General features: G+C 41.0%; 1 protein-coding gene across 1 annotated transcript in view; it reads right to left on the bottom strand.

Moving 5' to 3' along the window:
* The window catches only part of MAP3K7CL (MAP3K7 C-terminal like), a 98,284-nt gene that overhangs the window by 57,062 nt on the left and 19,176 nt on the right, over positions 1-22,046 (bottom strand). Inside the window, exon 3 of the mRNA XM_065422585.1 lies at positions 6,725-6,833. Within this exon, the coding sequence (XP_065278657.1) occupies positions 6,725-6,833 (109 nt within the window). The remainder of the gene's footprint in view (positions 1-6,724; positions 6,834-22,046) is intronic.

The raw sequence follows: 22,046 nt of genomic DNA, 5'->3' as shown, positions 1-22,046 counted from the left end.
ATACCGCCAAGGGGAATAACAAAAAACTTCTTCGGTGGAGTTTAGCTCTCCAAAATTTTGATTTTGAAATACAACACATTTCAGGAGCTTCTAACAAAGTGGCTAATGCACTCTCCTGGGAAAGTTTCCCAAAGTCAACTGGTTAAAAATTGTTCTTGGACTGAAACATATTGTTAGTTTTATATAATCAGTAGTATGTCTAAAGGTACATGTGTCTTATTAACTCTGTTTTCTCCTAAAGCTCCAGGAAGAAATCACAGCCAGTGTGGAACCGAACGTCCAACACTATCTGTAATTTGGGGGGCGTGTCATAACTATAAAGGGAAGGGTAACAGCTCTCCTGTGTACAGTACTATAAAATCCCTCCTGGCCAGAGACTCCAAAATCCTTTTACCTGTAAAGGGTTAAGAAGCTTGGGTAACCTGGCTGACACCTGACCCAAAGGACCAATAAGGGGACAAAATACTTTCAAATCTTGGGGGGGGAAAGGCTTTTGTTTGTGCTCTTTGTTTAAGGGGTCATTCGCTCTTGGGACTGAGAGGGACCAGACATCAATCCAGGTTCTCCCCATCTTTCTAAACAAGTCTCTCATATTTCAAACTTGTAAGTAAAAAGCCAGGCAAGGCGTCTTAGTATTACTTTATTTTCTCAACTTGTAAATGTACCTTTTACTAGAGTGTTTATCTTTGTTTGCTGTACTTTGAACCTGAGACTAGAGGGGGGTCCTCTAAGCTCTTTAAGTTTGATTACCCTGTAAAGTTATTTTCCATACTGATTTTACAAAGATAATTTTTACCTTTTTCTTTAATTAAAAGCCTTCTTTTTAAGAACCTGATTGATTTTTCCTTGTTTTTAGATCCAAGGAAGTTGGATCTGTATTCACCAGGAGTTGGTGAAAGGAAGGAGGGGGGAAGGGTCAATTTCTCCTTGTTTAAGATCTAAGGGGTTTGGATCTGTATTCACCAGGAGTTGGTGAAAGGAAGGAGGGGGGAAGGGTCAATTTCTCCTTGTTTTAAGATCCAAGGGGTTTGGATCTGTATTCACCAGGGAATTGGTGAAAGGTTTCTCAAAGCTTCCCAGGGAAGGGAATTAGCTTGTGGGAATGGTGGCAGCGGACCAAATCTAAGCTGGTAGTTAAGCTTAGAAGTCTTCATGCAGGCCCCCACACTTGTACCCTAAAGTTCAAAGTGGGGATACAGCCTTGACAGAGCCTAACTTGTAGGTACCATGGTTTGTAAACTTTGGGGATATATTTTATACATTAACAATCCCCACTGGTCCTTTACCTATCCATTTTCAGCTGCAGGCATTATGATAAAAGTGAGACTGGAGGAGGGATTTGAAGGAGCTGCTGAAGAAGCATCTACTGTAAAACACAGTTATTGGTTTATGTGGCTATATACAACAAAAAGCAAGGGTTCCCCATGATCACATTAGGAGGATTGGATTAAAATGGTTGGGAATATAAAGAAAGTTGTCAAAAGAAGTAATTTCATGTACATCCAAATATTGTATTATTCCCCTCCCCAACAATGTCATTAAAAGAAAGCACATACATTTTTACCAGTAAATTTTCAGGGGAAGTGATTATTAGCAGCAGACTGACTTCAAGTGAAATAAATGACTGACAATTAGAAAAAAATGCATGTATTCAACAATTAGGTAAAACCCAATTCCACTGCCAGTATTTTATAGCTGGATTCAAACTCTCCTTAGGCATGTGAAGCTGTGTATTTTACCTACAAAACAAGATTAGGTACACCTACAAACTACAGGCATGCCCATCATGTCCTATCAGAATAAAGCCCCTACTTCTAACCACTTAGCCCTAACACCTATAAAAAACAAAATTAAGCATGGACTCTGATTCTGGTTTTGATTGAGGCCTCGTCTACACACAAACTTTAATTAGTTTAATTAAATTGGTTTAGTTTAACTGGTGCAAAGCCCTGCGTAGACACTCTTAGGTCTGATCTACATTACAGACCTATATCGGAATAACATGTTACTCAGGGGTGTGAAAAATCCACACCCTTGAGCAACATAGTTATACCGACCTAACATCCCCCGCTTTTAGACAATGTTATGTCAGCAGGAGAGCTCCTGCCAACATAGCTACTGCCTCTCAGGGAGGTGGATTAACTAAATTGATGGGACAGCTCTCTCCCCTCAGCTTAGAGCGTCTTCATTAAAGCGCTATATTTGCATAGTTGCATCAGTGTAGCTGCGCCGCTGCATTGTTTTAAATGTGGACGTGCCCTTATTTTGGCTTAAGGGCAGCTTATTTGGTTTAGTTTAAATCTATTCCTACATCAATTTAAGCAAAATTGAAATAAGCTTGTCCACTCAGCCTTTTGTGTTGGTTTAATTCAATCAGTTTTAAATCACACCTTAAGCTAAACTGCTACAAATCTGACAAGCCATGAGAGAATTTATGCCAGTTTAGTGAACTTGAGTAAAAGCATCAAATATAGATATCTATATCTACAGGATTAAGTGATACACAGTAAAATTGTATTTTTATATAGCATCACTGTTAGCAGTTGGTCAGAGTTCCCTCAAGACTTTTAAGGACCTGGTCACCCCACAATCATAATAAAAATACAGCACAAAACTGGCCCGGTTTTAATTGTTTTTGTGGTCATTGTCAGGCCCTAAAAGAGCCAACTTTTGAACACAGTAAAACAATTTTTGGTATGGATAACATAAGCCATATCCCTTCTTGTAGATAAATAACACTAAATAACTTGCTTTTCTTGAGTTGATAACAGTCTCTGCTTTCAGACCCAGTACTTTGTTGCAGTTCTAACCAGTGAGATAATCACCATCCAGAAGAAACACACCTTTTCCCCTTTTCTATCTGGTTATGTTGTAAATTCCTCCCTGTACTACTGTGGTAGAATAATTCAGCCTTACGGGGCATCACACCTGCTACCATGATTGGCAAACAAGACAACATCTAAGAAAAAAAATTAAATGAGTTCAATTCACTCACCTCCTCATTCTGGGTGAGGTTTTTACATATACCTCTACCCCGATACAATGCGACCCAATATAACATGAATTCGGATATAACGCAGTAAAGCAGCGCTCCAGCAGGGCCGCCCGGGGGGGGGGAAGGCAAGTGGGGCAATTTGCTGCAGGGCCCGGGCCCCTCGAGCCCTGGCCCGGCGGCGGTCCGGGTCTTCGGCGGCATTTCGGCGGCGGTGGATCCTTCAGTGCTGCCGAAGATGCGGAGCAACTGAAGGGCCCCCCGCCACCGAAATGCCCCGCGAGCCCTGGCCCGGCGGCGCTCCGGGTCTTCGGCGGCATTTCGGCGGCGGGGGGCCCTTCAGTCGCTCCGGGTTTTCGGCGGCATTTCGCCAGTAGGGGGCCCTTCAGTCGCTCCGGGTCTTCGCCGGCATTTCGGCGGCGGGTCCTTCAGTGCTGCCAAAGACGTGGAGGGACTGAAGGGCCCCCCGCCGCTGAAATGCCGCCAAAGACCTGGACCGCCGCCGGGTGAGTACAAGCGCCGCAGCTCCCCTGCTTTGCCCCAGGCCCCCTGAATCTTATGGGCAGCCCTGCACTCCAGGGGGGCGGGGCTGCGCACTCCGGAGGATCAAAGCAAGTTCAATATAACGCGGTTTCACCTATAACGCGGTACGATTTTTTGGCTCCCGAGGACAGCGTTATATCGGGATAGAGGTGTACCATCACAATACTAAATCTCTCAAGATGCTGTCAGAGTTGAAACACAGAACTCCTTCCTGAATTGAGAAAAGCAACTCTCCTCCCATGAAAAAAGGATTAGAGGAATATAAAAAGGTGAAAAGAAGAAAAAAGATTCTAAATTTAAAATGGATAAAGGTGGCAGTGAGACGCTGTGTCAGCAGATTTATTTGTTTCTTTGCAGTGTCTCTTTAAAAAAAAGACATTTCAGTTGCTTGTTTGAACTAGGATCATTTGAATGTGGCTTTCTGTAAAACCTCAGACTTGGAGTGATTTTTCTTTTGCCTTGTTTAAATACGTTTGATATTGATATCTCCATTCAGGCTTTCCGTTAACATCAGGTGCTGAATTCTCCTGATGAGGTCAAATACTATGCTGATTTATACCTCTGAGTAGCCCTCCGGGGGTTGCAATTCAGTGTGAAATATGGTCCTTAATCTACTGGTTCCTATTTACTCTCTCCTATCTTCACAGATGGCCTGGATCACTTGCTGCAATAACACATGTATGCTGAGAGCCAGATAATGTGGGCAATGAGGAAGTCCTAAGGAATTTAATAGAGAATGATCACCTTTCCATAGTTCTGAATCTTCTTACAAATTTTAATAGAGTCTGGAATTATTGCCAGAGCAGAGGAGACAGGGTGAGAGAAGGGAACAGCTTGCGACATTACTGAATTTTGACCTTTCATGCTCTTCACAACCTTGTCCCTCGCTACTGTCTTCTCTTATCCCTTATCACATTGCCCTTCCATCTCCTCTGCTCTGCCCATTGTGCAAGCCTCCTTTGCTTGATTTTCAGCTCTTCACACAAGCAGCTGATTCTTCCATGATTCATAAGGACACTCCCCTCCTCTCCTTAAAATCTCTCTTCAAGACCTACCTTTGCAGTGATGCTTACAAGAAATCAGATTGTTAAGGATGGCTTGATGGGCAGATGGGGATAGTTGGTACTTTCTTTATATATTATAATATACTGGTAATTATAATTTACAAAGCAAGGCATATATAAGCTTGCACCCTTTCCCCACCCCCACCCCAGATTGTATCCTTCTCCCAACTTTTATATGTCACTTGTCTTTGTAAAGTTTTTAGCATATGGACTATGTTACCATACATAATTATACGTCCCTTCAGAGCTGTGATGTGGATTGGGCTTTGTGGGCTACTGTAATATTAAGTAGTAATAAATACAGGAAGTTTATTTAAAAATATTTTTTAAAATATTATAAAAGAAAAAAGAAAGGTGACAAAAATTTCATGGATGTAACATTGGAGTTGAGATTGTATTCACACAGCATTCAGAAAACGGAGCATTATTATTCCTATAACAGCCTATACTCTGCTCCGTGATACAATTCAAATGCAGCATAAGTGGATGCTATTCCACTTAAGTCTGTGGACTTATATCTACTTATACCAGGTTTGAAAGTGGTCCTGTGTGTAAAAAGCATACACAAAAGCAGTTTGATACTAAAGAGTGTACAGAGAAAATAAGGATACAAAGAATGAAAAACAAAATCGCGGAGCAGAGTTAAGGCTGTTGTAGGAATAATAATGCTCCGTTTCCTGAATGCTGTGTGAATATATATATATATATATATATGTTACTCTCTTGTGTAAGAATGCACAGAATGGAATAACTTACCTGAAAAGATCTGTGACTTCTGAGAGCAGAAGCTGAACTACACCATCCATATTGTGAAAGGGAGACAGATAGTATTGTAGCACGGGTAGTCTACAAACATGCATGGCAAGTGGGTTCACAAGTAATGATAACTGAAACCCTGTGAGTTTCAAGCTCTGTATACACCTCCGCCTTGCCTCCAGGCTCTCCCCTAGCACTGGCAGCAGAGCTAGTTTCCTTCTTTGTGATGCTGCCATTGCTTCCCTGTTTCTGGTTTCTTTATTTCATTCTGATTTTCACAAAGTGCCTATCAACAGCTCTCTAGGCATTTTCAAAAATTAAGATACACTCAATAATGTGAACCTAATCCAAGGGTTCACATGTGCACAGGTTACGTTGGGGAAGTTAACGCTCCATCAACATTAGTTTACAGGACAAACGGTAATGGAATTTGTACTACTGTATCGGGGAACATGCCAGGTTGAGCGGCTGTTTCCTGAACCCTTCCCTCAAGCTGGGCATTCTGTTGGTATTCTTCAACCTTTTTGCCTATGGGAAAGTGTCTTTTTGTTCTGTCTCATAGACTCATAGACTTTAAGGTCAGAAGGGACCATTATGATCATCTAGTCTGACCTCCCGCATGATGCAGGCCACAAAAGCTGACCCACCCACTCCTGGAATAATTCTCTCCCTTGACTCAGCTGTTGAAGTCCCCAAATCGTGATTTAAAGACTTCAAGTCACAGAGAATCCTCCAGCAAGCGACCCCTGCCCCATGCTGCGGAGGAAGGCGAAAAACCTCCAGGGCCTCTGCCAATCTACCCTGGAGGAAAATTCCTTCCCGATCCCAAATATGGCGATCAGCTGAACTCCGAGCATGCGGGCAAGATTCTCCAGCCAGACCCTCCGGAAAAAGTTCTCTGTAGTAACTTTTAATATCCCATCATTGACCATAGTTACTAATTACCAGCGATGGCACGTTATTGACCTATTGACTAAAATCACGTTATCCCTTTGCTTAGATGCCAGCTTTGCCCTCCCCATCAAAATAAAATAACAAAATAAAAAAAATGTTGCCCAGGAGTTTTAGCACACTTTTTCAGTTTATATGCAAATATATTGGTAATTCAGTCATAGTTTTATGTTTATTCCACATTCTCTTGAAATAAATCTCACTTTTACAGTATCTAGGCTGTTGGACAAGTGATTTTAATCTATTGTTAGTTTCCTCTAACAACATTGTAGTTACCAGACAGGAAAACTGATCATTCACACACATGGAAAAAGTCCATCCATGACATTCGACTTCATTTGGTAATATAAATATGATCAAGAACATATAAAATCTAGAAACATTTCATTTGCATTTATTCCATAAAATTGAACTGTACCTGGGGAGTCATTTAGACTGAAGGCAATTCGGACTGGCTTATCAGCAGGTACTCTTGCTGTGGTGATCATGTGGGCACTTGAGTCTACGCGTTTATCTGTGTGTTCCAGCTGCAATTATATAAATATTGCATACATTACTGATCATATGAAGCCATTACGTCCTCAGCTTAGTGATTTGCACACATTTATAGCTGCACTTTTTGCATTTTTTATTCCAATAAAGCAAATTTAAGGTGACATGCACAGGGCTACATTTGATTTTTCTTTAAAAAAAATTTTAAAGTGAAATTCAGTGATAGAGACTAAATTCCTTGATTTATCCACAGTTCAGGTAAAGGCAATGACGAAGAAAATTTTCCCACTTTGTCCTGTCAGCATATCTCAGCCTTGACCTGGACAGTCACACATTTAAGGGTCAGAAGACTGCTAATTCTCCAAACCTTGGTACTGATCCTTCAGTGGGATTCCTTGCAGATGTTACGGGTCTGCCTAGAAGAAGTCAATTGCAGGATCAGGGCCTAATTTAGCCTGTGGCCTTTCTTCGGAGTCTGCCAGCGCCAAATGGCGGTTTTAATGAGGTGGATAACTCTTCACTAAGAAACAGCCCCAAACTCCCAATTTATTTCACACAGAACACCAAATAGCCATCAAATATTAATGGTCTTCAGTTGCTATCAACTTAGACAGGATAAGCTTAAAGCATGTCCAGGCTTATGCACTTATAGTTATATTATGTGTATTTAGACTTTCGTATAAAAGTTTTTTCCCAAACGAAGTCTATTAAGTATTTGATGTCCAACTTAAACTCCTATATATCTCATATAAAGCTGCTGTAATTAACATTCACAAACAGTATACACTGAGGCCCTAATCCTGCAATGAGCCAGGTCCTTGTATGGAGCCTAAATGAAGTTAATGGAACTTACATTGGTGAAAGATCTGCCCAGGCAGAAATCATTGTAACACTGGGCGGTAAGAGAACTAAGCAAACTTCAAACATTACCCAGCAGTGCACTGCACCTATATCACCTAGGTGGATTGCTACATGAATAACATTTAAAGAAATAAACACAAGTGTAAAACACCCACAGAAAATTGGAAATCAAATTATTCAATAAAGTATAGCAAAATTGCTAAAAGCTGCGCTATACTTCTGTAGACAATGTGGCGTTTAATTGATGGAAAGGGAAAAGACAGTTCTCTTAGCCAATCACATTGCAGCTTTTCCGTAACACTTTCGAAAGCAATGGTTGTTTTTCTGTACTAAAATTGCATCACCCCATTTGATGTCATGTTTAATTATTAGAGCATCACATAAAGTCAGTACAACAGAACATCATTACAAGATAAAGGTCTTGCTGGATGATGCACAAAATTCATCCCTAGCATCAATCCTTTGCAGGCAGTAGAGTAGCAGCAAGCATGAGTTTGGCCCACTGACTTAAACATTTATTTTTTGTTTTGTCTGTCTGAGCATTTAGCCAGCAGAGGGAGACTGTTCCTCTGTGGCAATGTTACACAATAAGCCACTGACGTGAACTCTGATCAAATAGTGGATGTTTTACAGTGCTTAGATTTTCTTTAAAAAAAAGAACAATTATTCTAAAATCCTTACTTTGGAGCTGGCAGCCTCTTTTCATATTAATATTTGGAGGATTCTCATGAATAACCCCATCTTCCCTATTATTACTAATCAAAAGAACACACACACCCCCAACCAGCATCAATTGGAAGAGAGACCACAAAGTCATTTAAACAGACAAAATGCATTTTGGGGGGGTCTGTTTATGTAGCAACTTTTTCTAGAGTAACGATCTCCCTCTTCCATGGTCTCTTTGTGAAAAGTATTTGAGACCTTGCATGTTTTTTTTTTTTTAAATAAACAGAACAATTGCAAAACCAAGATATAACATACCCTTCCCACATGACTCTCAAACAAACCTAGAACAAAAGAGAGATACAAATTCGCACAACTTTGGAAACAAGACTGTTCATCATTACATATTGTATCACACATGCACCACATCTGTTAACCATCATCAGACAGGTTTTCTACACAATAAGATGCTTCATGTTTAATATCACAGATTAAGAAATGAGAAAAAACATTCATGGAAGTTAATACCATTTTAACAACAAACATGATAGGATGTCTTTTGTTGGAATCCTTAAGCTTACCATAACTGAGCACTGTCCTAAGTAAATCAGTGGTCTTGTCCCATTCACACACTGTGTGGTCTACAATGTTTACAAATTACCAGTATTTAGTCACCGATCTGGGGGCAAAAATAAATACTCCCTTCAATAACTAATGTTTTTAATATTACACAAGAGACTTTTTCATTTTGTTTTAATTTACGGAAAGAAAATCCTATCTATATATACACACTGTACATGAGCCAGTTATCTCATTTTATGAATTAAGATTATTTCTTCACCAGATTTTCTGCAGAATCCTCAATGGTCTCCATCATCAAAAAGAAAATAAAGAAAACAAGAAGGCAGGGAAACCTTCATTTCAGTGCTGTGTGTGTAAATAGGATGATGAATGTCCCATCGGCTCAGGGAAATGAAACAGACCAACTGCGTACAAACTTCCCACTTATTTTCCTCACACACAAAAAAGGATAATCATTCCCTAGACAGAAGGATATGGGAGTGGGCAACTTTGAGTATAATGAGGTCTTTAAAAGGATCCCAGAAAGCAGTTCCATATTCATGAGGACTGTCTGTGGAACAGGCTGTTGTTTCTTTATAAAAATCTGTAGCAGAACTCAGATTAAGTGTGTTACAGCTCTATCAGTTTAGTTCAGTTTTCACACCTGTTGCCTTACCTCACTTAGTGGAGAGTCTGCACTTGTATAATCCAGGGCTAGCCACTGCCTTGGCTTGTCGTTGCCTTTATGGAGTAAAGATTCAATAAAAGAAAAGGCTGCACCTGCTACATAGCAACAAACTGACAGAGTCTGAGAAGCTGAGACAGCTGTTAAGGCAACATGCTGCTACCTGCACTTCCCAAAGGCTTTGCTATCCCACAAGACCACCCTTTTCCGCTTTTCTTCGCAATTCCACTCTCCCTTCCTTTCCTTTCCAACAATGAGATTTATGATGTTATCATGCTTCAGAGGGAAAAAAAATCCTTCTGACAGAGGCATTAATAAGCAGCAAACTGTGGAGAGTTAAAGATTTTTAATTCATTAGTCCTGGCAAACCTAAAATACAAACAGACTTGCTTCACAGGACAGGAATGTTTTCAGCATGACCCAATCAGTGTCTGTGTCTATTCCAGCAAACTGGCAAAGATAGCATGACTCCAGTCAGCAAAAATGTCTGTGGCTCGAATCAGCTTGGGGTGACATTGCCAACTTGGACTGGCTACACGCAAACTATTAAATGATAGAGGCAACTATCAAAGCTAACAATGAGGATGAGGCTTGGTGTTTTAGGCTAGGTTTGTAATGGCTTTGGTAAAGTGTCTAATAACAGACTAACAACAGATGATAGAATTATTATATTAAAGAGACAATGGATTAATTTTAGTAGTATATTAGAGTCTTGTATAGTCTTCATTATAAGTACATTCTGAAGGCAGATTTATTTACAAATATTTTGGACAGGAATTGAAATTGCAATTGACTTAAAACTAACAGCTTGTAGATTCTGCTGCTATTTCTGATACTGCCAGTCAGTTTTGTAACTACAAGCAAGGTAATTAGTAACTGAATATGGAAATGCTGTGAAAAAAAGAAGCAGTTGTCCAGACTGATGCAATTACAAAAAGCAAAGCTTAAATACCCTGCTGGCTGTATGTATTCTTCTGGATAACTGCGATCCCTGAAAGTGCAAAGGATACTATAGGACAGGAGATTGACTGACAATATATCTGCTGCACCTATCATTATACTGTGGTTTTTTCATTAAGAAAAGCTTGTCTCTTTCACCAACAGCAGTTGGTCCAATAAAAGATATTACCTCACCTTGTCTCTCTGACATCCTGGGACCTACGCACCAACACAGTTACAACAACACTTTTAAAAAAAGTTAGTTTCCCTACCTTCAAAATATTTTTAAAAAAACAATACATTTAATTTGACAGGTTATCCCAAATGCTCGTATTCTGGAATGTCTCAAGTACAGCACATCTGGGGCCAGATTCTCTGGTTCATCTGAGGCATACTAGATGCAGAAGCAGGGGGAGCCACAAAGGTGGCATTAAATCAACTTTCTGTCTCCCCCCACATCCTGGCATTGGTCAGGAACTGATCCAGTCCCAGCATAAATAAGAGCTACCCTTTGGCTGCTCTAATTTACACCTAGCTCCCTGTGATCCAAGGGGCTGGTCCACACCTGGAGATAGCTGGAGCACAGAGCCACCCTGCTTACACTCCCCTTTCTCCAGGAAAGACCCCCGTGCTGGGGGCTTGGAGGATGTGGTGTGGAAGCACCACCCAGGCTCTACATTACCTAGGGATTCCCCTGGTAGCTGATTAAATCGGCTTTCTAGCTTCACTGTGCCACCAGAGCAGGAACAGGAATCTGGCCAAGAGAATCCATTCCATGATTTCAAAGCCTCAGCATGCCCTGACTTCTACACTCATGAGGGAGCTCATCTTTCTTTCCTTCTCAGCTGTAAATATACTTCTGAAAAGAGATTTATAATAATCTCTATTTATCTCATTTTGGAGGAAGATTTCGCTTTGTTCACAACCACTATTGCTACTGAAATTTCACAATAAAATAGCACTGCAGCTTAATACTGATCTCAATGAGGGATTCTTTCTCCAACTAGAGGACTAATTATTTTTAAAGGATGTATTTGGTTTACAGACATAGGGTGAAATTCTGGCCCCACTGAAATCTATATTGAAACTCCCATGGACTTCAAGGCCAGGATTTCTTTCATAGGGCCTGACTCTCTCCTGTTTTGCATCGTGTGTAGTTACTTACACCTGTTGAAAGTGGATGTAAAATAAATCAGATAGATAGCATTTACATCTAGTTGGCAGAGGTCTGAATGAACGCACAAGGTGCAATGCAGTGAAGAACAGGTCCTATATAAGGTATTTCTAAGATGCATACAACCTTGGTATTTAAGCACCAACAAGACTTACCTTCACTAACCAAGACAGCAAGATTACTAATCACTCACTAACATAGGTCATACACATGCAATCTATCTGGCATGCCCAAGATGAGGCAGAAACACTGACACATGAATGACACATGGATGACTTTTCAAAACAGTTGATTGACAGTGCACAGCTATGAGATCACAGTGTATATAGTGCATGTATTTGCAAATTCAATACATAATATTTTGGTATTTTCTATCTATTGTAAGCATGTTATATCATATTCTCCATTTATTATATATCAGTGTTTCTGATGAAATCCCATATTACTCTTCACACATTTCAAAAGAAGACAGTCTTAACAGTGCTTAACTCCAAAAACGTAAAACAATTCTCACGCATCTCTTTCAGTCAGTTTAGTACCATGCAGGGCTGCAAGTCACCCTTTGGGACACAGAAACTATATAAACCAAAAAAACCTTGTATCACATTTAAATTTCAGTGCTTTATACATTGATTAGTCCTCTGGAACTACTGCTGTATGTACTATGTGGATGACAGTGTAGTCTGACATTTTCAGTACAACAGTGGGAGTCAAGAATCCAGGGCTTTATCTTGCAGCCCTTACTCATGTGAGTAGTCCCACTGAAACCAAGCACACAATGACATGGACTTCTGTGACTGCATTGATCCTGATTTGGTGGTCATGTGGTTGTCCATCTAAAGAGCTCATAAACAAACTAGATTTTTAGACTTATTTTCACATGTTTGAGTTTACATTTTTGGAGGAGTTTTCCCTGATTCCTCGGAGACCCTATCCATCAAACCTTAACATTAAGACATTTTACATATACAGCACTGTATCTGAAATATTAGGTTGAATAATTACTATCATTCTGTAATTATTTTTATAACCTGTTTGCTATTGGGAATATAACATTACAAAACATTCAATTAAAGCTGAAATCAAGCAATAACATGCACTCATATAGCACCTTTCATATGAAGTTCTCAAAATCACTTTACAAAAAAGGAAAACTGAGTCTTAGTGAAATTAGGTTACATGCTCAAATTCCTATTAAGGCACTGTAAAACTTGGGAACAGACTCTAGTGGCCCAATCCCATAGCTCTTATTCATGTGAGCAGTCCCATTGCACCCAAGAAAACTACTCCACGATTTGGTGCAGCACAGTAAATACTTGTTGATAACAGGCTGAATATACACTTTACAGTAAACTCTATGAAAAGTTCAGAATGCTGATAATCCCTCTGGTTTTTCCTGTAGAAGCACAGTAGTGGTGCTGTACCCTGTTTTCCTGCCAGCCTGCTCTTAGTCATCAGATGTTTGGTACCCAAGCAAAATTCTTTTGATCCCATATCACATTATGAAACCTGAACTCCTCTAGAAGAGTGACACACAGGATATCATGTTTTAGTCATCAAAAGATTTAAAAGTAATCATACTTTAAATTAGAAACACTGCAGCTTATTGATATCTGGTACAAGTTTGTAATTTTTTAAAATATGAAGTATCAATTATTTTACACATGTATAAAGAGCAGTAAAATGATCAGTATTTGCTATCTAACAAAACACCTGTTCCCTTCCCTTTTATAGCTGTGCTACTTTCAATTCATGTGAGTTTCCTAATATGAATAGTATTTTGGTAGCATATGACCTCATTCAAACTGAAATGGTGTTTCAGAGGTTGCTAGTCACTATTTAAAAATACACTTAAAAATATTCTAACACATGGATGAAGTTCAAAGGAGATGTTGAAAAACATGCTTTTCCTAACAGTGAATGAAGGGAAATTTTCATTTCACTGTTTCATCTGAAAAGAACACAAGACAGAATACAAACAGAAATTAACTTGTTTTTTTTATAGCAAAAACTGTTTAAGGGTCCAATCTTGCAAAGTTGCAGAGCACCCTTGACACACACAGAGGTTGATGGAAGTTAAGGATGCTCTACACCTCACAGGACTGAGTTCTGAAGGAGGAGCAAATGGCAACAAGACAGATTCTTTAACTACACATTACATGCTGAATCACTGAAGCCAAAGGGATTGCCCGGGTGTGAGTTGGCACAGAATTTGGCCAAATAAAAATATTTCATGAGTGCATTTTTTGCCTGAACCTGCACTCCATTCTCAGACAAATGTTCTATTGGGGAGTTCCTCTGAATATATAAAATACAAGGTCTAAAATATTGCACTGCAAGGGAATGTGCAGTAGGAGGTGGTGTTTTGTGCATGTAAAACATTTTTTGTTGATATTTTTCTCTTTCAGATTTAAAAAAAACGTAGTTGCATTTGTAGGGGAAAAAAACTTAGTGGAAATTTCTATAGACGTAAAATACCAACCACATGTATAGGAAAACTGAGTTATACCCAGAAATTTGGCACAAATCTCCCTCCCCTCTTCCTACATCCCCCCATTCCCCAACAAGTGGCGACAAACACTGAATACATTTAAGCTTGCTATTTTAGAAATCCATTGTTTTGCCATCAGTTAATCCTTTTCTAGTTCACTAAAGAAATCCCAGAATGCATCATTCTGTGATCTCACTGATACAATTAGTCCCATGCAATCCATTATAAGCAAGTTAAACTAATTATTTCTGTGCTGAATGCCCTCAACACCTTAGCTGGGCATTTAGCACATACTTTAGTGCTTACATCATTTTTTATTTTAGCTTTGCAATTTAACTTTAAGAAATGTATGGCTATAATGAAAAGTGTTCCAGATACTTCTGATAAAAACATTCAGAACTAAGGGTATGTCTACACTTACCCGCTGGTTCGGCAGCAAGCAATCGATCTTCTGGGATCGATTTATCGCGTCTTGTCTGGACACGATAAATCAAACCCAGAAGTGCTCGCCGTCGACTCCGGTAATCCTGCTCGGCGAGAGGAGTACGCGGAGTCGACGGGAGCCTGCCTGCCGCGTGTGGACCGCGGTAAGTTCGAACAAAGGTACGTCGACTTCAGCTACGTTATTCACGTAGCTGAAGTTGCGTACCTTAGTTCGAATTGGGGGGTTAGTGTAGACCAGGCCTAAGTTTTCTGCTTACAACCTGTACAACTTCATTGACTTTTAAGGTGTTGCACATGGTGTCAGTGCTCAGTGTGAAATGAATATACGTATAGATCAGTAAAATGTCCTCTGCCAGTTAGCATCAAGAGGTCCCTGGATCACAAAGGAAGCTCAGCCCAAAGGACCCTTACTGCGTGCTCTGGTATTGGCAGTGTCCATACTGTGTCCAGTGCCCTTCGGCCGTGACCCATGGGGAAGCAGAGGGGGAGGGGGCAGCTGAGCGCCACAGTCAGAGGGGTGGCTGCTGGTGTGGACTATAGGGATTTTCCATTCAGTGCACTGTCCTTCTGGGATTGCTCCCATCAGAGATGGGGGAAGGGGACTGCTTGGCTATGGCATCAGTTCATTTCCAAACCTGCCTGGCTCCCTTCCTGCCTGGGGGCGGGGCTGAGGTGAGCCCCTCCAACCTGAGCTACTAAAACAATGCCTGCAACTTGCCAGCAAAGCTGACCTGTTCAATGCTGTCTGGCTTCTCTGCAATTAAGGGAAAGGGGGACTGAGATGAACCCATCCAGACTGGATTGAGGGAGAAACTGCATTTTCCACCAAGACCCTTGGTTAAGGAGGGAAGCATGAGACACAGACCTTCCCTTTTGCCTCTGGCTTTCTCAGCCTAGATCCCTCCTGAAGCCTTCAGCGGCAGTAGTAGCTGCAAATGCCTCAGAAGGGGAGGTGCAGCTGAGGAGACAATCTTGTCAAAAAGGCAGCCCTGGGCCATGACTGGGACTCAGATAAACACATTAGTGAGATGAATTTTTAGTCAGAAATTTGAAATCAAGTTTGGAATTTCCTCAGAAGAGCTCTGCAGAAGCAGAGCCACCAGCCAATGGGGAGACAGAGAAAACCAGAGGGAACTTCAGGGGACAAGGTGCTGCCCTGCTGCCAGTGACTAACTTGTCTAGTTCTGTCCCCAAGCTGCAAGCAGGCTGAAGGATCCACTGAAAAGTATCAGTGGACCTCAGCATGATGAAGAAAGGTGGTTTACAGCCACGTTTCCTCCCTCTCCACAGCCGTACTGACCACAAGCTCAGCATAGTTAAGGATCATCTGTCCCTTAGTATCCCTTAGCTAAATATGGATCTCAGCTTCACAATATTTAACTCTCACCATTGGGTCAATAAATCTTGGTATTCATCTAAACAAACTCAGGGAAATAATTTCTGTTCTCAGGTGACACCTGGAGTAACTGCATTGATTTCATTGGATATTACAGACTCAATTGTCAACATTATGCTGATAACAAGCAAGTGTGTACACACAAATAAACACTCAAAATCTTAAACAGAAAATGTTGTCACGAAGCTTCCCTGCTGTCAGGAAGAAATAAGCATCCCTAGGACACAAAGGTAAAAAGCCCAGCAGCAGCAGCCAGTGTCTTGCCTTTCATTAGAACTGCCACTCTTGTTACCGCTACTGGAGCTGCATCTGCAGTGGCACCAGTCAGAACTGTAGAGGGGAAAGTGTAGGGTAGGCAAATGCAAGACTCATCTATTTGCAGAAGTTTGTTCTCAAAAAATGCAGTTTATATCAGTCCAGCCATCCCTTTCCCTTTTCTATAAATATCCACCCTCTCCCTGCCCCCAGGAAAAGACAACATATGGACTATATAACCCGTCATGGGCAGAACAGGAAAGACAGCCCAAGAATACAGCAGCTTAAAGTTCTTGTATTTGGCACCTAGATACCACAAAATGATTGGTACATTAGAGATAGGTATATATTTGTTACATTTAAAAAATATTAAAAAACATTATTAAAGTTGTGAAGTCAATAGTTAACAGAACAGCATTAACAAAATACTAGAAGGTACATAGCTATATATATAGAAATCAATACACAAGACTAACCGGCAAGTACACAGAACCCAAGAGTGATGCCATATTATGTCACGATAGGCAGCAATGTTTCTACGCGATGTCTACAAAAGTTATACTGACAAAAGTGCTAATGTTGCTCAGTGTTGTGAAAAAACCATCCCGCTAAGCAACATAAGTTATACCAGGGGTCGGCAACGTTTGGCACGCGGCTCGCCAGGGTAAGCACCCTGGCGGGCTGGGCCAGTTTTATTTACCTGCTGACGCAGCAGGTTCGGCCGATTGCGGCCCCCACTGGCCGCGGTTTGCCGTCACGGGCCAATGGGGGTGGCGGGAAGTGGCGCGGGCGAGCGATGTGCTGGCCGTGGCTTCTCGCCACCCCCATTGGCCTGGGACGGCGAACCGCAGCCAGTGGGGGCCGCGATCAGCCGAACCTGCCGCGTCAGCAGGTAAATAAAACTGGCCCGGCCCGCCAGGGTGCTTACCCTGGCGAGCCGCGTGCCAAATGTTGCCGACCACTGAGTTATACCAACAGAAGCGCTATGTAAGCAGGAGAGGCTCTTCCGCCAACATAGCTCCCACCACTCATTGGAGGTGGTTTAATTATGCTGACGGAAGAGCTCTCTTCAGTTGGCACAGAGCGGCTACACGAGCGATCTTACAGCAGCACAGCTCCATTGGTACAACTGTGCCGCTGTGAGATTGCTAGTGTAGACATGGCATAAAAAATGGTATTTCCAGGAATGACTTCTCTGCATTAGTTAATTAGTGTTAGTATAAGATGTAATGTTATTCCTAGAAATAACTTAACTTGATGCTTCTTGGAGACAAGTAATGCAAGGTGACAGTGCCCTCAGTTTCCCAGTTAGGTAGGCCAACAAAAAGCAGTTTTCCTATGTGCTTTCAGACACCCCACATTCACAGGATTCAATGGTTTTAGAGTTTTAGCTGAACAATTTCTAATAACGTTGACTACAGCTCAGCAATTATGATCCTCAAATATACATACAATTACACTTAGAAAACTCATGATTTGGCACAAAACATCCTTCTTTTGAGCGCTCATAGTCCATTACTTACAATAGGTTCTTTAAACACACCACACTGAACCATGTATATAAATAATATTTATCCAAATATATCTGCTCCCCAATGCTGCCCCTTAGAGGACACATTTTAGAAGTTCATTATATCAAAGATGCAAACCCAGACCCTTGAAGACCACAAGAGCTGAAGTTTCTCAGCACAACATAGGTTTGGGCCCATTTTGAAAGGAACAGTTCACAAATATGTGTAGGAGCACTTCTTTTTTTAAAAAAAACAAGTTTCCTTTGCTTAATTTCTGCCTAGGGGTTAGTTCATCAACTTGATTTCCCTTCCCACTTTTGACTTACACTTTTTAATGAATGTCCAGTTTTTGACTTACATGTGATTTTGTTCCTGTGCTCATTAAGCAAGTTTTATAGCAACACAATAAGATTTCTGAGCTAAACCTATGTAATAATTTTTTAAGAGTTGCTAAATCTTTCAAAATAAACTTGGTTATAAACCATGTTCTGTAGCATGCCGGTGTTGTACAGCTAGGGTGACCAGATGTCCCGATTTTATAGGGACAGTCCCGATTTTGGGGTCTTTTTCTTATATAGGCTCCTATTACCCTCCACCCCCTGTCCCGATTTTTCACACTTGCTGTCTGGTCACCCTATGTACAGCCTCTGTGTATGCTCCCCAAATCCTCTCTCTCTTGGGTGGGGGATTATAATGGTATCACAGCAGTGCTGGTGCAACTGGGGTCTTCTATGCCCGTATGGAGATGGAAAGCAAGATTTGCCTCTAGTACCTGAAATGGGTAGGAAAGTACCCATTAATAATGTGTAATGCCCTGATTCTGCAAGGAGCTCTGTGTAGGTGGATCTCCATGCCTGTGCAGAGCCCCACTGAACTCAACAGAACTCTATGCAATTGGGCTGTTTTGCAGCATCAGGGCGTACACATTTGCATGCAAGCACTGACAGGGGAACAGATCCTGATAAACTTATAATGAAACAATTTTGAATTCTTGAAGCTTTAATTTTGTACAAAGGTTCAACAATTCTGGAAAGAAGAAAACCTTATGTCCCCAAATCAACTTCCAGTACTGTATATTAAAGACAAAATTCATGCTTTCTGACACTATAAGCAGTGTAATTAGGGATAATACTCCTTTTGCTATGGAATTGCATTTGTGTTCCATTATTTCAAGTGCAAATACAGTAACTCCTCACTTAAAGTCATCCCGGTTAACGTTGTTTCGTTGTTACGTTGCTGATCAATTAGGGAACATGCTCGTTTAAAGTTGTGTAATGCTCCCTTCGAACGTCGTTTGGCAGCCGCCTGTTTTGTCTACTGCTTGCAGGAAGAGCAGCCCATTGCAGCTAGCTGGTGGGGGCTTGGAACCAGGGTGGACTGGCAGCCCCCATCAGCTCCCCGCTCCCCTAAGTTCCCTGTGCAGCAGCTGTCTGCAGTTCAACTGTGTCCCTCCCCCCACTGCCATGTGCTGCTCCTGCCCTCTGCCTTGGAGCTGCTCCCCGAGACTCCTGCTTGCTGTGCCGGGGGGGAGGGAAGGGAGAGGGGGCTAATGTCAGAGTGTCCCCCTCCCCCCTGCTCCTGCAACCCGCTTACCCCATCTTCCATAGAGCAGGGTTCAGCACTGAGGGAGCTTGCAGCAGCTGCGGTCTCAGCAAGCTGATCTAATTAACAAGGCAGTGTACTTAAGGGAAATGCGCATATCTCCCTCCATTCCTGCTGCCTTGCAGACTGAGAGAGTTAACCCTTGAGGGCTCAGCCAATTGCTAATTCATCATTTAGCAGTAAGGGAAATATCCCACCCTCTGACTCCTCCACCTCAACCAAGCTTCACAATCATCATCACTGTGTACCAGTATTAATTTTTTTGTTTAAAACGTATACTGTGTGTGTGTGTGTGTGTGTGTGTGTGTGTGTGTGTGTGTGTGTGTGTGTGTGTGTGTGTGTGTGTGTGTGATATATATATATATAAAATATAATATAGTCTTTTGTCTGGTAAAAAAAAATTTCCCTGGAACCTAATCCCCTCATTTACATTAATTCTTATGGGGAAATTGGATTCGCTTAACATCGTTTCGCTTAAAATCGCATTTTTCAGGAACATAACTACAATGTTAAGTGAGGAGTTACTGTACCCTTTACTTAGCCCTCACTGTCTACACGTTTGTCCATTTCAGAAGAAGCACTATGCAATAAAGCATACGTTTGTACTCAGGAGAGGCCCAGGACTGCATTAAAAGAGGGGTGCATTGTATGCGAGGGATGAGGTTCACGACCAGATCTGTCCAGGGAGGGAACAGGGAAGAGTATCCACATTGTGCCCAGTTACAGTTTATATTATTAACTTCTCTATTATGCTAGCACTAAAATTCTTCAAACTCAGCTAAATGTAGAAAGTAACAATTAAGCTACATACATGGGATTGATTCCTCATTGCATTATTCCATTTTCTCCAGTTTTACAGCAACCAATGGAGTGACAACTGCATAAAAATAGAGTAATGCAGCAGTGAATAAGGCCCATCATTCCTGAGCCTGTGAACCTCATAATGTAGTGTTGCTTATTATATTAAGATTGTTTGTGTCATCATGGCTAAGTATTGGCATTTCAATTATAAATCACTATTTTCAGGAGTTACAAACTAACACAATGTGGTGCACAAAATCCCAGCCTATATACAAAATACATGCTACACTGTTTTTGAGTTATAAAATGGGGGAAATGATCTATTTTAAATATTCATTTGCTAAAAACTAAACTTTGCAGGTCATAATTTGCAAACAAAAAATGTTTACAAAGGTTGAATGTATGAGTCAGTAAAGTGGAGTAAAGTTGACCTAATGCCCAAAAACATTGTTACACTTTCTTTACATAAATCCTACACATTTAAAATACACAAATGTCACTCAGAATGTCTGTAAATGAACACAGATGTCTGTAAAATACACCTCTACCTCGATATAACGGGAGCCAAAAAATCTGACCGCGTTATAGGTGAAACCGCATTATATCGAACTTGCTTTGATCCACCGGAGTGCGCAGCCCTGTCCCCCCAGAGCACTGCTTTCCCGCGTTATATCCGAATTCGTGTTATATCGGGTCATGTTATATCGAGGTAGCGGTGTATCTGTAAAATGACCAAAAACTTCAAATTTGGGTGTCCTAAGAGTACCTTTGTTTTCACTCTGATGGTGGTCCTTGTTCTAATTGGCTTGGTTGTAGAATGGCTGAATAAACCTTACCAATAATTTTGTATAATCTCTAAGGGTTTTTTGCAATAAAAAACATATATGACATGCTTAGAACATGTGCTCCACGTTTCATTGTTTCAGAGTTGGTATGACTCCAATTATGCATCATCATTATCCTGTATTATCTTAGAACTACCAGGATCAGCAAAATAGAGAGTTCACTTAAGGCTTGTCTACACTGGCACTTTACAGCGCTGCAACCTTCTCACTCAGGGGTGTGAAAAAACACCACCCTGAACGCTGCAAGTTTCAGCACTGTAAAGTGCCAGTGTAGACAGTGCACCAGTGCTGGGAGCCACTCCTCCCATGGAGGTGGTTTTTTTACAGCGCTGTTTTTTTATAGCTCTCTCCCAGTGTTATGCCGCGACTACACAGCCATGTTAAAGTTCCACCGCGGCAGTGCTGCCACAGCCCACGCTTTAACGTTCTTAGTGAAGACATGCCTTTAGTTCAACACAATAACACAAGAAAAATGCAAAACAGAAGGAAAGCCACCCCATCTCAGTTAGCAGTTTTGCTTCCAATAAAGTACTTCTTTAAAAAAAACAACAAACAAACAAACCCTACATACACCAATTATTCTCATGGCTAATCTGTTTTGTTTATCCAGCATAGTAACTACTCTCAGTAGCAAGAAGTCTGGATATCATTTCGCATATGCAGAGCCCTTCTCCAGCTTGTACGGATATCTGCTTGTCCTTACATTTCACAATGGCTTAATAGCTTTCTAGCATCCATGCTATAATCTTCCAAATTACCTCCAATTTAATAACTTCATTTATGTATCCCTGAATAGGTTTTGGTCTTATTGCTCTTAAGCACCATGCACTGTTTGACAATATTTTCCACAGATGACATTCCCCAATCCTTCATTTTTATTTCATATTTTCTCTATACTGAACTGCAGGTTCTTAAACTATCTAGTTTATTCTGAATTGTATTGCTTTTTTCCTTTATTATGATCGCTCCTTTTGTAGTATAAAGCACATGAATATCTGTTCCTCTTTTTACACTTCAGTT

The sequence above is a fragment of the Emys orbicularis genome, chromosome 1 (assembly GCF_028017835.1).
Source record: "Emys orbicularis isolate rEmyOrb1 chromosome 1, rEmyOrb1.hap1, whole genome shotgun sequence".
Lineage (NCBI taxonomy): Eukaryota > Metazoa > Chordata > Testudines > Emydidae > Emys > Emys orbicularis.
This window is presented reverse-complemented; position numbering and strand designations above follow the sequence as displayed.